Source organism: Bactrocera oleae, chromosome 6 (genome assembly GCF_042242935.1).
Source record: "Bactrocera oleae isolate idBacOlea1 chromosome 6, idBacOlea1, whole genome shotgun sequence".
In the NCBI taxonomy this organism is placed as follows: domain Eukaryota; kingdom Metazoa; phylum Arthropoda; class Insecta; order Diptera; family Tephritidae; genus Bactrocera; species Bactrocera oleae.
Window position 1 is genome coordinate 4750453 of NC_091540.1, and position 12567 is coordinate 4763019.

At 34.5% G+C, this 12567-nt stretch overlaps 1 protein-coding gene across 1 annotated transcript in view; it reads right to left on the bottom strand.

The window, feature by feature from the left end:
- The window catches only part of cmpy (crimpy), a 68400-nt gene that overhangs the window by 34624 nt on the left and 21209 nt on the right, over nucleotides 1-12567 (bottom strand). The window contains exons 3-4 of the mRNA XM_036358219.2: nucleotides 8463-8911; nucleotides 6173-6303 (exon numbers count right to left, since the gene is read on the bottom strand). Coding sequence (XP_036214112.1) covers nucleotides 6173-6303; nucleotides 8463-8659 — 328 coding nt within the window. The 5' untranslated portion in view covers nucleotides 8660-8911. The remainder of the gene's footprint in view (nucleotides 1-6172; nucleotides 6304-8462; nucleotides 8912-12567) is intronic.

Below are 12567 nucleotides of genomic sequence, written 5' to 3' on the forward strand. Positions count from 1 at the left end.
TGATGATTAAATGTTTTTATTCTGTTATTTTTTATATAATATTTATTATATTACTGTAAATTTTTTTATATTTATATTTTCCTAAATTTATTCTTCAATTTAAAATTATTATTCTTGCTACAAAACTGAAAGTCTCGTATAACTTAAACAGTATTGACACACATAAGCGTGAAAAACCTGCTAAATATACTCGTAATAAATGAAAATATTAAACATATATGCATGTATATACTTACATAAGCGCCATAAGCACATATTCACGTGTGTAGAAAAATTTATATTTAGCAAAATATTTACTTTGGCGCATTTACGTTCAGTTTGTTTTCAATTTATCTGCGCAGCTACGCAGTAAGAAAGCGGCCAAGCAACAAATAAAATAAAATAAAAATAAACAAATATAACAAGGAATCACATAAACTTCGGCGGCACCGAAGCTATAATATCCTTCATAGGTGCGTTTACTATAGCATAAAAGGGTATAAAAACATCTTTATTTTAATTTTGTTTGAACAGTTTGTAAAACAGCTATATGCTATAGTTGTCGAAACTGAACAGTATGTTTGGATATTAAAGCGCAGGTTCATGCAAAAATCTATGCCAAATTTCGTTAAGATATCTTTTCAAATAAAAAAACTGTCCATATAAGGACTTGATTTTGATAGAACACTTGTATGGCAGCTATATGCTATAGTAGTCCGATCTGAACGATTTATTAGGAGATCACACCACAACTTCAGGCACTATCTTATGTCAAATTTCCTGAGGATAACTCTTGAAATAAAAAATTTTTCTGTAGAAGCACTTTATTCCAATCGTTTAGTTTGTATGGCAGCTATATGCTATAGTAGTGCGATTTGAATAATTTTTTCTGAAATTATACGACTAACTTGGAAATTTATTCGTGAGAAATTTCGTGAAGTTATCTTCTCAAATAAAGAAGTTTTCCATACAAGAACTTGATTCATGTGCAGGGTATAAAAAAATAAATAAAACAATTTTTAAGGTAAAATGAAGAAGCATAAAAAAAGGTAGCAATGAAGTAGTAATAGAATGCCATGAATGAATAATGCAAAAAAGAGCTAGCCTTGTACAGCAAGCACCACGCTAGTGTTAAGCAGAATGGCCACTTCACATTGAACCATTGGAAAAAAAGCGCTGAGGCGCACACCTACAATCATACAATCGTACGCAACCTGAAACCGCTGAGCTAAAATCAATATTTGAAGAGTACCAGTACTACCGCAATAGATATCGACACATAATTGGATGGCTATGTGCGTGTGTATGTGTGTGAAGTGCTAATATAAATATTTATTCATACACATGTAAGTAAACAAGGCTGTATGTGTGTGTGTGCACATTTTCCCATCAATTCAATTGGACGACATTAAACTTCATTTCTGTATGCCATTGCTGCCAATCAATTCACACGCGCAGCGTAGCTTAACAACAAGACGCTGAAAACATATAGGTAGCAATAGCTAAGAGGAAAATTTGTGGAAAGTTGTTGGTGGCAACTTTAGCAGCGTTGCTTAACGTCTAAACGATTTTCGCTGACGACCACGATGGCGATGACGATGTCGATGAAAACTAAAACACACTTTGCCTGTGCCAGTCAGCCAGATATAAGGCAGCTACAGACATATAACCTTAAAAAGGTAAACAAAGTAAGCACACACACACATATCTGAGTACAAATACTTATAGACTTACATGAATATATGTGCAGTCAGCGCTTCTCTAAGTTCATACTCACACATACATACAAAATCGCAGTAATTTTACTTTATACTTATTGTATGTGTGTGTGTGTGTGTTATATACCTGCGACTAGTGTAAGCCGCACTTAAGTGGCGAGTAGCCGCTTGCTGATGTGTGAAGGTTGTGTGCTGAAAGGCAGCGTGCAAGTAGAGTAGAAAGCCACTTAGCAAATGTTAGATAGCAAACTAAGCTAGCTCTCAATACACACATACTCAAGCAGATGGTATACATTCATAGTAGTATGCGTGCATGCGTATATGCGTATATAGCCGCAGTTTGTTCGCGCTGCTTCAACTAGTTAGTTAGTTAGTGTAAAGATATGGGCTGAAGGGCATGGCTAAGATTATTGAGAGAAAAATAACCGAGGCACGTATAAACGAAGGTGTGTGTGGTCTTTGAACATATATTTAATATACACATATATACAAACACATACTTACATATTGACATATGAAAATCAAACTTCAAAGAGGTAGTACCATTCCTGGAAATTTTTTTTTATCGATTTGGCTTGAGCACGCAGTTTAAATGGTCACGCAGTTAAATTTGATCATTCCGCTTTATATTCACACGCCTTTTTAGTTAAAATCGTTCGTTGTTAACAACAGCAGGTCAATTTCTGAATTCAGTATTACTAAGACCTTATGTATACCGTGAGGCTAGTGTTTCTCGGATCGAGTTCGGAACCTACAACACTTCTAGTTAACTTTATTCATTGTACAGTTATACTACACTGAATACAAATTTTAGCATACAAATATTCGACAAGCATCCATTCTACATGTATGGCCGTTGCTGACCATATCCATGACGTGCTGTACCGCAGAACTTTCAAAATTGGTCATTTGAAAAAAATTACATGCAATACGTCTACTTGTTATATCCTGTACAGGGTATTAAGTTTGTAACTCCTAGAAGGAAACGTCCTATAAATTAGACTATATATAAATGATCAGCTTGATGAGCTGAGTCGATTTAGTCATGTCCGTTTGTCTATATATACTCGTCCCTTAGTTTTTGAGATATCGCCCTGAAATTTTGCAACGTTCTACTATAATATATATATATGTAGCAGCTGTCATACAAACTGAACAATCAAAATTAGGCCCTTGTATGGACAACTTTTTAATTTGACGAGATATCTTCACGAAATTTGACATGGATTTTTATCCAAATAATACAATCTCCGAACAAATTGTTGTAAAGGTTTGGAATTTTACAAAGCAAATATTGAAAAAACTGGTCGAGTAGTTGTCGGTTTATAAATGGTTTAACTGTCGGGAATTTGTTCTCTTATATCGAAAGTCATCAAAGCTTAATAAAAAGTATACATGTATAAAGTTATAGTCCAGAAAAGACACGTTTCGCTACGAAATCGGTTTATTAACATGAATGGTATAACAAGGCATTGGTATCGCTTGTCTTTACAAGCAAACAGCACTCTTCATACTATAAGTGGACATTTTTGGTTAACAATTTTTTTTTGTTATTCAAAAAGTGGAGAGAGCGCGAGAGAGAGATAAAGGCCGCGGCGAGAACGATAGAGCGAGATGACTAGAAAGAGAGTGTAGCGCATTTATGAACCATCAGTGAACCAAAATAAATTTTATGCCACAAAATTTGTTTGTCCCTCAAGAAAAGATAAATAAAGCACAACAAAACAATTTTCAGCGAATCGCGCTTAAAATATTATTGCGTTAGCGCTAATGCCTAACTGATTTGCGGCCATATTTTTCGCAAATGAATATTTTGGGAATACTCTCAAGTAACCCTACTTAAGTAACGGTAGCATTAGGCAAAGATGACAGAAAACCAGCAAAAAGTACAAAGCCAACCACACACAAAGCTAAAGAAACGCAAAATTTCACTGTGAGCGAGACCCGAACTGCGGGTGGGAATAAACAAAGGAAGCTGACTAAACGACAGCAGCGCCCAAAGAAGCTAAAAAGCGCGTTAAATATTTTTTAAAAAGACGCACAGCACAAGAAGTGGTGGAATCACGTTTTGCTTGAATGTAAGCATGTGTGTGTGGATTTATATGTCGTAATATAAATTTATATAATGTAAATGTGGCGCGCACACAAAAAAATACCCGCATGTTTAAGCAATCATTGACAAAAGTTGACTTTGAAATGCTTGAGGCAAAGACACGTTTTCCAAAACAACACAAAAGTGACTTTTAACTGCTTTCTCGGGGGCTGTGGTGGCGGTAATGTCGCCTTTATTACCTTACTTTGCATTGAAATCAAGCCTACATGCCACAAAGAAATTATTTTTGTTGCACATACAAGTGTGGTTGTCTTTACATGCGAGTATGTGTAAATATTTATATCTAACAATAAGAAACAATGCTGCCGAAGACAGTAGTTTAGAATTTTAAACTTGCAAAGTTTTGTCGCAACAATACGAAATGTCAACGCACTACTACATCAGCTCGATAATATTGTAGACTGATAAGCAAACCGCAAAATTGTATAAGCCCGCATGCTTGACTGTGTGAGGTCTTCAAATGGCCCCAAAGTGGCAAGTGATGTTCTTCCACGCTGCTTTTGTATTCGATTTTTGACGGCAGTTAAAAGCAGACAGCAAACTAAGAAGATTAAGTATATATATATGTATATATATGTATGTATTTATGATTTTTATATAATTCTTGTGCATAAAAAATATTTTCTTTTCTTTCTCTTGAGAACTGCTGCTGTCTTCCAAAGTGGTTTGCAAGAGATAGCATGTACAACCTTTAGCAATAATCTGCTTTTCAAAACCGTCTCCTGTTTAAAGCAGTTTAAATAGACCGCATTTTGCGTAATTGTTTTTGTTATTGTTGCTTTAGCGGCAGAAATAAACTCTCGAACCTAATTGGCGCAGTGGACAGTTGAATATTTATGTGACACATTTGTAGTGACTTCTTTTTATATTACTCTTGGTTAAAACTATGTTTGCCAATCACGACTGTAATGCGAGCAAAGTTATATATTTTTCAAAATAATTACTGGCGAACTAATATACACAGAATATCTCTTTGTCTCCCCAAGAAGCTGCTTATTTGTCGGAACCGCCAATATCGGACTACTATACCACATAGCTGTCATACAAACTGACCTATCAAAAAGTTGTTCTTGTATAGAAAGTTTTGTAGATATTTGTGAAGGCTATTACAGTTGCGGTGCAAACGAAGTTACCGTTTTTCTTGTTGCTTTTTTATATTGTATATTATAAATGAATAACCTATATTGATATTTCGCAGAATATTTTATCTGAACCAAATTCCAATAATCTGCTCAAGCACCTTTCTAATTACGCCACAACTTTATTTGCTCATCCAGCAATATGACTTATTTCTAGCTTTAATTAACTGCTGATTAAATATTGATACGTGTCACATTTCTAGCTAAAACCGCAAATAATTATTTAGTACACATACACCGTAATATACTAGCATTTCATAGGAATTACAAATTTCACCTCGGCATTTTATTCACTTCGTGAATTACTCATGGCCAACTTTAACTATGAAAGTAGATAACTAATTAATATCTTGTCACCTTGCACAGTTCGACTTGCGTTCAAGGCCTAAACGAATAATGTAGCTGATGATGGCATTGAATATATATCACACGCACCACAAGTGTAAAGGGAGTAAGTATGTGGTAACAGAAATAAATATAATATTAAGAGAATGAATTGGGAATAGTTACGTGCTTACAGCTGCATACTTCTCGCTCCACTGTACTTGAAAAACGATAATTTTTATATACTCAATGTACATATATATAATGAAAGATTTATATTTAATACCTATTCTATTAAATACTATAGGTATTAAATAAATTACTAAATATTAAATATTATAGGTACTAAATATAAATCTAATATTATAGAATATCTTTAAGTTTGTCGCAATTTTGTTTTACTCTTCTCTCAATGATTTAATGTGTATGCATCTATGATTTACTTATACACATATAATTAATTGCTTAATTTTGAGTAATTGCTGCCTCGCAGCAGATATATTGTTTTCCATGTGACATCAATACTTAGCAACCGAAAAACTTGTTAACGAATCTCATAAGTAATTTAAGGTCTTTATGTGGTAAATGTGGTTAGTAGCGACTAAATAGCGAAACCATATCTCGGTGATCACAAAGTTCACTCAGTTGTTAACTATATTAAGAACACTAGATTACAATAACATTATTGATTAATTTGAATGGACTCGGATTTATAATCGAGCAAAGACTGTCAGCTCGGCAGTGTGCCACGAATTCATTTAGGCAACTTTTTTTATTCTGAACGAAATATAATTAAACATTTTGCTAAATCCCCATGATATTAGAAAATAAAATATATATCTGAAATGACATTTAAAACCCTAAAAATTTTAATTTTTATATATTATCAGTTAACTCACCCATGCAAACGCCTAGACCGCTGTTGATGGGCAATTTTGTGACACACTGTAGCGGTGGTTCACACTGACCGGAGAATCCACCCGGGCCGCCACAAGTTTCGCCAAGTGTTTTTGCGCAAATGCGACAACATCTGAAAAGAGAGGCAATTTTCGGGAGTTAAAGTAAAATTTTAAGGCATTCACACTAATATTAAAGTTAAAGTTGAAACACAATATTTTAATAAAATTAATTAACAAAATAAAACTGTTTAAAAATTTAAGATAACATGAAAAAACGTTAACTTCGGTTGTACCCCAAGCTTTATAATAACCTATCACATACAAACGATTCTATACAAGCACTTGATTCCGATCGAATGGCAGCTATATGCTATAGTGATTCCATCTGAATAAATTTTTCGGAGATTTTAGTATGGTCCTAGAATATAACCCATGCAAAGCTTCGTGAGGATGCCTCGAAAAGATTTTCATACAAGCACTTCCGATTGTGATCATTCAGTTTTTATGGCAGATATAGAAGTATGTTATAGTGTTTCGATTTCGGAGGTTCCAACAAATGCGCAGCTTCTTGGGAAATAAAGGACGTGGGCAAATTTTAACATCGACATCTCAAAAACTCAGGGTCTAGTTCGCGTATATGCAGACATAATATAAGATGGACGGACAAACAGACGGACATGGCTAAATCGACTCAGCTCAACATGCTGATCATTTAAATATATATTTTATAGGGTCTTCGACGTTTTCTTCTGGGTATTACAAACATCGTGGCGAACATAGTATACGCTGTTCAGGATATACAAATTAAACTCAAATCTAACTAATAAAAATATGTCTAATAGATGGCGCTGCTCTACAAATATCTCTCATTTCGTTTTTTTTTCAATGAGAATAAACTCTCCACTTTTCTGACATCGACTTTGATACTTACAAAAATTCACAAAATTTTTTTTATAATTTGATTTTTCAATAGTTTTTTTTTTATATTCTCGCAACCTGTTGCTACAGAGTATAATAGTTTTGTTCACCTAACGGTTGTTTGTATCACCTAAAATTAATCGAGTTAGATATAGGGTTATATATATATAAATGATCAGGATGAAGAGACGAGTTGAAATCCGGGTGACTGTCTGTCCGTCCGTCCGTCTGTCCGTCCGTCTGTCCGTCTGTCCGTCCGTCCGTGCAAGCTCTAACTTGAGTAAAAATTGAGATATCTTTATGAAACTTGGTAGACATGTTTCATGGTACCGTGAGACGGTTGGTATTGCAGATGGGCGTAATCGGACCACTGCCACGCCCACAAAACGCCATTAATCAAAAACAAATAACTTGCCATAACTAAGCTCCGCAATAAGATACAAGACTGTTATTTGGTACACAGGATCACATTAAGGAGGGGCATCTGCAGTTAAAATTTTTTTTTTAAAAGTGGGCGTGGTCCCGCCTCTAATAGGTTTAATGTGCATATCTCCTAAACCGCTAATGCCATAATAACAAAATTCACTGGAAGCAAATGTTTTTAGCACTTCTATTGACGGTGTGAAAATAGTTGAAATCGGGTGGCAACTCCGCCCACTCCCCATATAACGGTACTGTTAAAAACTACTAAAAGCGCGATAAATCAAGCACTAAACACGCCAGAGACATTAAATTTTATCTCTGAGATGGTATAAGATGACTTTATAGGAACCGCGTTCAAAATTAGACAGTGGGCGTGGCACAGCCCACTTTTAGGTGAAAACCCATATCTTGAGATCTGCTTAATCGATTTCAACCAAATTCGGTGCATAACGTTATTTTCATGTTTCTATGTCATAGTGCGAAAATGGGCGAAATTGGACTACAACCCCGCCTACTTCCCATATAACACCATTTTAAATTCCATCTGATTCTTTCACTTTCCACTATGCATATCAAGCAACAATGATTATATCGGGGTAAAGCTTTGCGTGAATAATGCGATTAAAGTATGCCACCTTGTGGCCAAAAATTGTCTAAATCCAACCAAAACTGTTTAAGCCCCTAAGTACTAAATACGTGGACCCCAGTGCCTATAGTTGACCTTCTACCGAAAATATCAGTCAATCCACAAAGAAATCTCAAACGAGTATACCATTTGACTTTGCGAGAGTATAAAATGTTCGGTTACATCCGAACTTAGCCCTTCCTTACTTGTTTTGGTATACAATGGTATTGTGTTGAATTATTATGTAGGTGGTTATCAGTAAAACAATTACTTAGCCAAATCAAGTTTAAATAAATTATATTTTTGAGATAAAAAATTACTCACTTGCAAGGATCCCACAGCATCATACCCTTGCCTGGACAATCCAGCGATCGTATGACATCACATTCTTTTGGATTACAATAACACTTTAAGCCGTCAACCACACGACTACCGGCCGCCACCATTATAAGCAGGTAGCAGCATAAATAAATTAAATATGTGCGCAGGTTGAGCAAACAAAATTGTGTTGTCGAGCACATGTTGGCTCAGGTGCTACTCAGCTGTGGCAAGGAAAGCAATTTGTCTTAGTTTGGCTGTGTTTTTTTAGAGTTCATATATTTTTTTAGTAATTTCGACTAGCGCCACTTCGAATACAAAAATTTGTTTAAAAAGTTTTTATCTGTAAAAATAGAGTTTTATGTCGAAACTTGTTAGCAGTCGCTGCTGTGGTCGTTGTTGTTGGTGAAGCTGTTGTATTGCCATGATTTTTAATGTTTTGGAACGGTGTTATGCTGAAAAGAGAAAAAGGAGTTTATTTAGAGTGATACATTAAATTTAATTGTTACTAAAAATTATTGTTTATTAAATATAACGATAAGCAACTATATATTGGGTTGGCAACTAAGTAATTGCGGATTTCACTCATAGATAGTTTAAATGTAAAACATATTTTGTTTCTTGGTAGTTGGCAATTCCGCTGTCAATCAGCAAAAAAAAGTTTTTTGATCGGTTACGTAGTTTTCGTTCGTTGAAAAATGAAGACCCAATATATAAAAGAGGTTATGAGCGGCATTTTACCCGTTAGGATTACAAATTTAAGATTTCGGAGTTACTGGAAAATTTATAATTATGTTTCATTGCACAATTGAGCATTGCCATAGTTTAGAGCACTTTATAACTGATGTCATGGAATATTGCAGCTACTGTTCTGCAGTATTCCTTGATGTCCGTCAAGCATTTGACAGGCTCAGGCACTTAAACTTATTATTTTAGTTAAAAGAAAAACTGTCCATGCCTGGTTAGCTGCTGCTGAAATCATATTTCCATAATCATAATCTAATCAAGGCAGCGTTCTTGTGCCTTTGTTCTAGACGCCAAAGTTACGGCAACCTATGCGGCTGACATTGCAGTGCTGGCATTGAGTAGCAATTCTACTGCTGCCTCTTCATACTCCATACAAATGGTGTATGTATACCCTCAGGCACAATATATTATATATCCTCAAGTGGCCTTATAAGGTTAGCTGCTACCAACAAGCTCTAGCTCAACATATCCGGGACTTACAATTGATAAGAAACGAACATGGAGAGACCACGTGAAAATCAAGAGAACTCAGCTCTGATTAATGGCTCTTAAGGTTATGATTCCGCCTCAGTCTTAAGAACAAGCTACTCGTAAAGACCGTTCGGATCATTTAGAATTCAAAGCTGGGAGAACTCAGCTGATTAAAATTGTACAGATTTTCAAGCCACTATGATGGATGCGCCATTTTATGTTAAAAAATATATTCTCAACTCAATCGAGACTTAAAAATGCACATATCTACTCCATTCGTCATTTTGTAAACCCCCAAAAGTTATATATATATACCAATATCGTCTTCAAGGATAGTTTTACCGAACTTCTTCCTTTCTACAATATCTCAAATCATGCCGATAAAAGCTTTCTGTGTCGCCTTCGCATATAGAATGGCTAACGGATTAATTGGACAGAACTGTAGGTCGCAACAGTTTCATTAGACGCCAACGAAGAAGCTGGTGGACTCTCAAGCACTATGATAAGAGGCTGAAATCCCTTATTATTGCCTAAATAGGGAGACACTTCAGAAGTTATACGCAGAATGGACTACGTTTGAAACAATCTACGGTTTCAGCGATATCCGTGATTATGAAGCTAAATCGTTTCGTTGGCCTACAAAACGAGAAGGCTCGTTTTACCGAAGGCATCAGGTAGAAGGGTTGTGGCCTCCAACCCAAACTATATATATCATATACATCAAATAGAATATAAAAACTGAACTTTTGTATTATTTTAGTAAATAGAAAACGCTTAATTTTAATACTGCTTTTGAACTCTATGGTATGTACTTAGAATTAATAAATTTTATACTCGTACTCAAAGACACGAAAATAATCGGCTATTTAAAAGCCGAACAGGAGCTAGAAGGTGTGAAAGGTTTACAAATATTACAAGAAGATATAACATTTTTAAAATAAAATGAATTACAACAGTGGGTCAGTAAGAGATTTTTCTTCATCAAACAAAGTAAACTGGCAACAACAAAGCAACAAAAGCTACGAACGAACGAAGCATAGTAAAAAATATAAAATAAGACATTAAAATAAGACAAAAAAAAAATAAAATATTTTCGCTAATATAAAAAATGTAATATACTATAGGTACTAAACATGTAAGGAAGCAGCTAAGTGGATTTCTTAGTAAAGACGAAAAGGGTCGTTAGAAGCACTGGGATAGGAACGCCTGAAACGGAAGTAAAGCATATAGTCATCAATATCAATTGAGACAATCGCCCATTCATTTCTGAAAAGAATAAATGACAAAAGCGATTAGAGATAAAAACCAAAAGAAATCTGCAGAAATAAATCTGTAAGTATATAGGAAATAAATAAAGTAGCTATTTTTAAGCAAAAAATACGAAAGTGTGTGAAAGGAACTTGACAGTAATTTGCTTGGCTAAAGCTAACGTAAAATATTCATGCAACTGCTCATTACAAAAAGCTACATTTTAATGCTGTCAAGTAAGCAGTCTATGAAAAGCGAAGAACTGAAAAAATAAAAGCGTGTTTGACTTGTGGAAATGCTGAGAAAAGAAATATAATATCAATTAAAATGTAAGCCAAATACGGAAGATAAGGCGGCTGTCATTTTATATTCACAAATTACGCAGTTTTTATACAAGAGCTTGGTTTTGATCATTTAGTTTGTATAGCAGCTATTTTATATAGTAGTCCGATATCAAAAACTTACTTGAGATATTATAGCGTTGCTTGCGATAATATTCTATGTCGAATTTCGTGAAGATCATGTCACATAAGCAAGTTTTTCGTACCAGAACTAAATTTTTAACGCTCAGTTTGCATGACAGCTATAGGCTATGGATATTGGATAACGTAATACTTATCAGCAGTTCTTAATAAAAACATATTGTTTGTTTTTAGAAGCTAAAAGCGTATTCTAATCAAATTCTTTGCGCTCCCAAAAGTAGGCAATGCATTTAAGTACATTAAGCAAGTAATATTTAAAACACGAAATATTCTTTCGAAATACCATAAATGCTGGCATTCGAAAAATTATACTTATTTCCTCAGCACCTAAATGCAGAAATCGCATTTTAGAAAGTGGGTAATACATTTTTTTTCGAAAAATAATTAATGTATACTTTCTCGCGTAAAACTTAGTTTAAAATAATCGATTTTAAGAAATATGAAGGGAGTCCGATTGGTCTATATTGTATTAAAACATGCCTGATGACTGCAAAATTACAAACATTGGTTATTATCTCATAATTTTTGTTATGCTTTTCTTACTACGATAGCCGTAAAAATTAATTTTTTAAGAGTTTTTTTGTACACCATTACATCTTTGCTAATTATATATACCCCCGGCTAATTTGTAGAAAAAAGTGTAAGAACAAAACGAAGATGCATCCGTGCATCAAGCATCTTGCCAGCTTTTCCTTAATACCTACATTTTCTATACCGTCCGAAAATAAATTGCCTAATGAAGTGAATAGGTTTTGCGTCTAGCCAGCGTTATTGTAGATGTGTGTGAGAAACTGTCAACCTTAACGTAATATACTATAGAGTATTGTCTTTGATATGAAATCTTGAGCTTTGCGGCTCTCCAACATAATGTCGGCATACAAATGTGTTTGTAGATAGACATTTCTTTTACAATTATCTGTATTATTTCTCATCTTACATATATTTTTCTCATTACTTCATTTCTTGATATTCGTCTTAGGTTTTCTTAGCACTACATATTGCTTGCGGTTCAAATTTATTTACTTTTTTTTAAGTGGTTTTCGAGTTCATTTCTTGCTCGCGCTTATTGCCACAGGCATCTGGTTATCTTGAGCTTTTGTTTTGTTTTCCTCATTGTGTAAGCCAAGGCTACTATTTGTTGACATGCTCTTTGTCTTTATTCT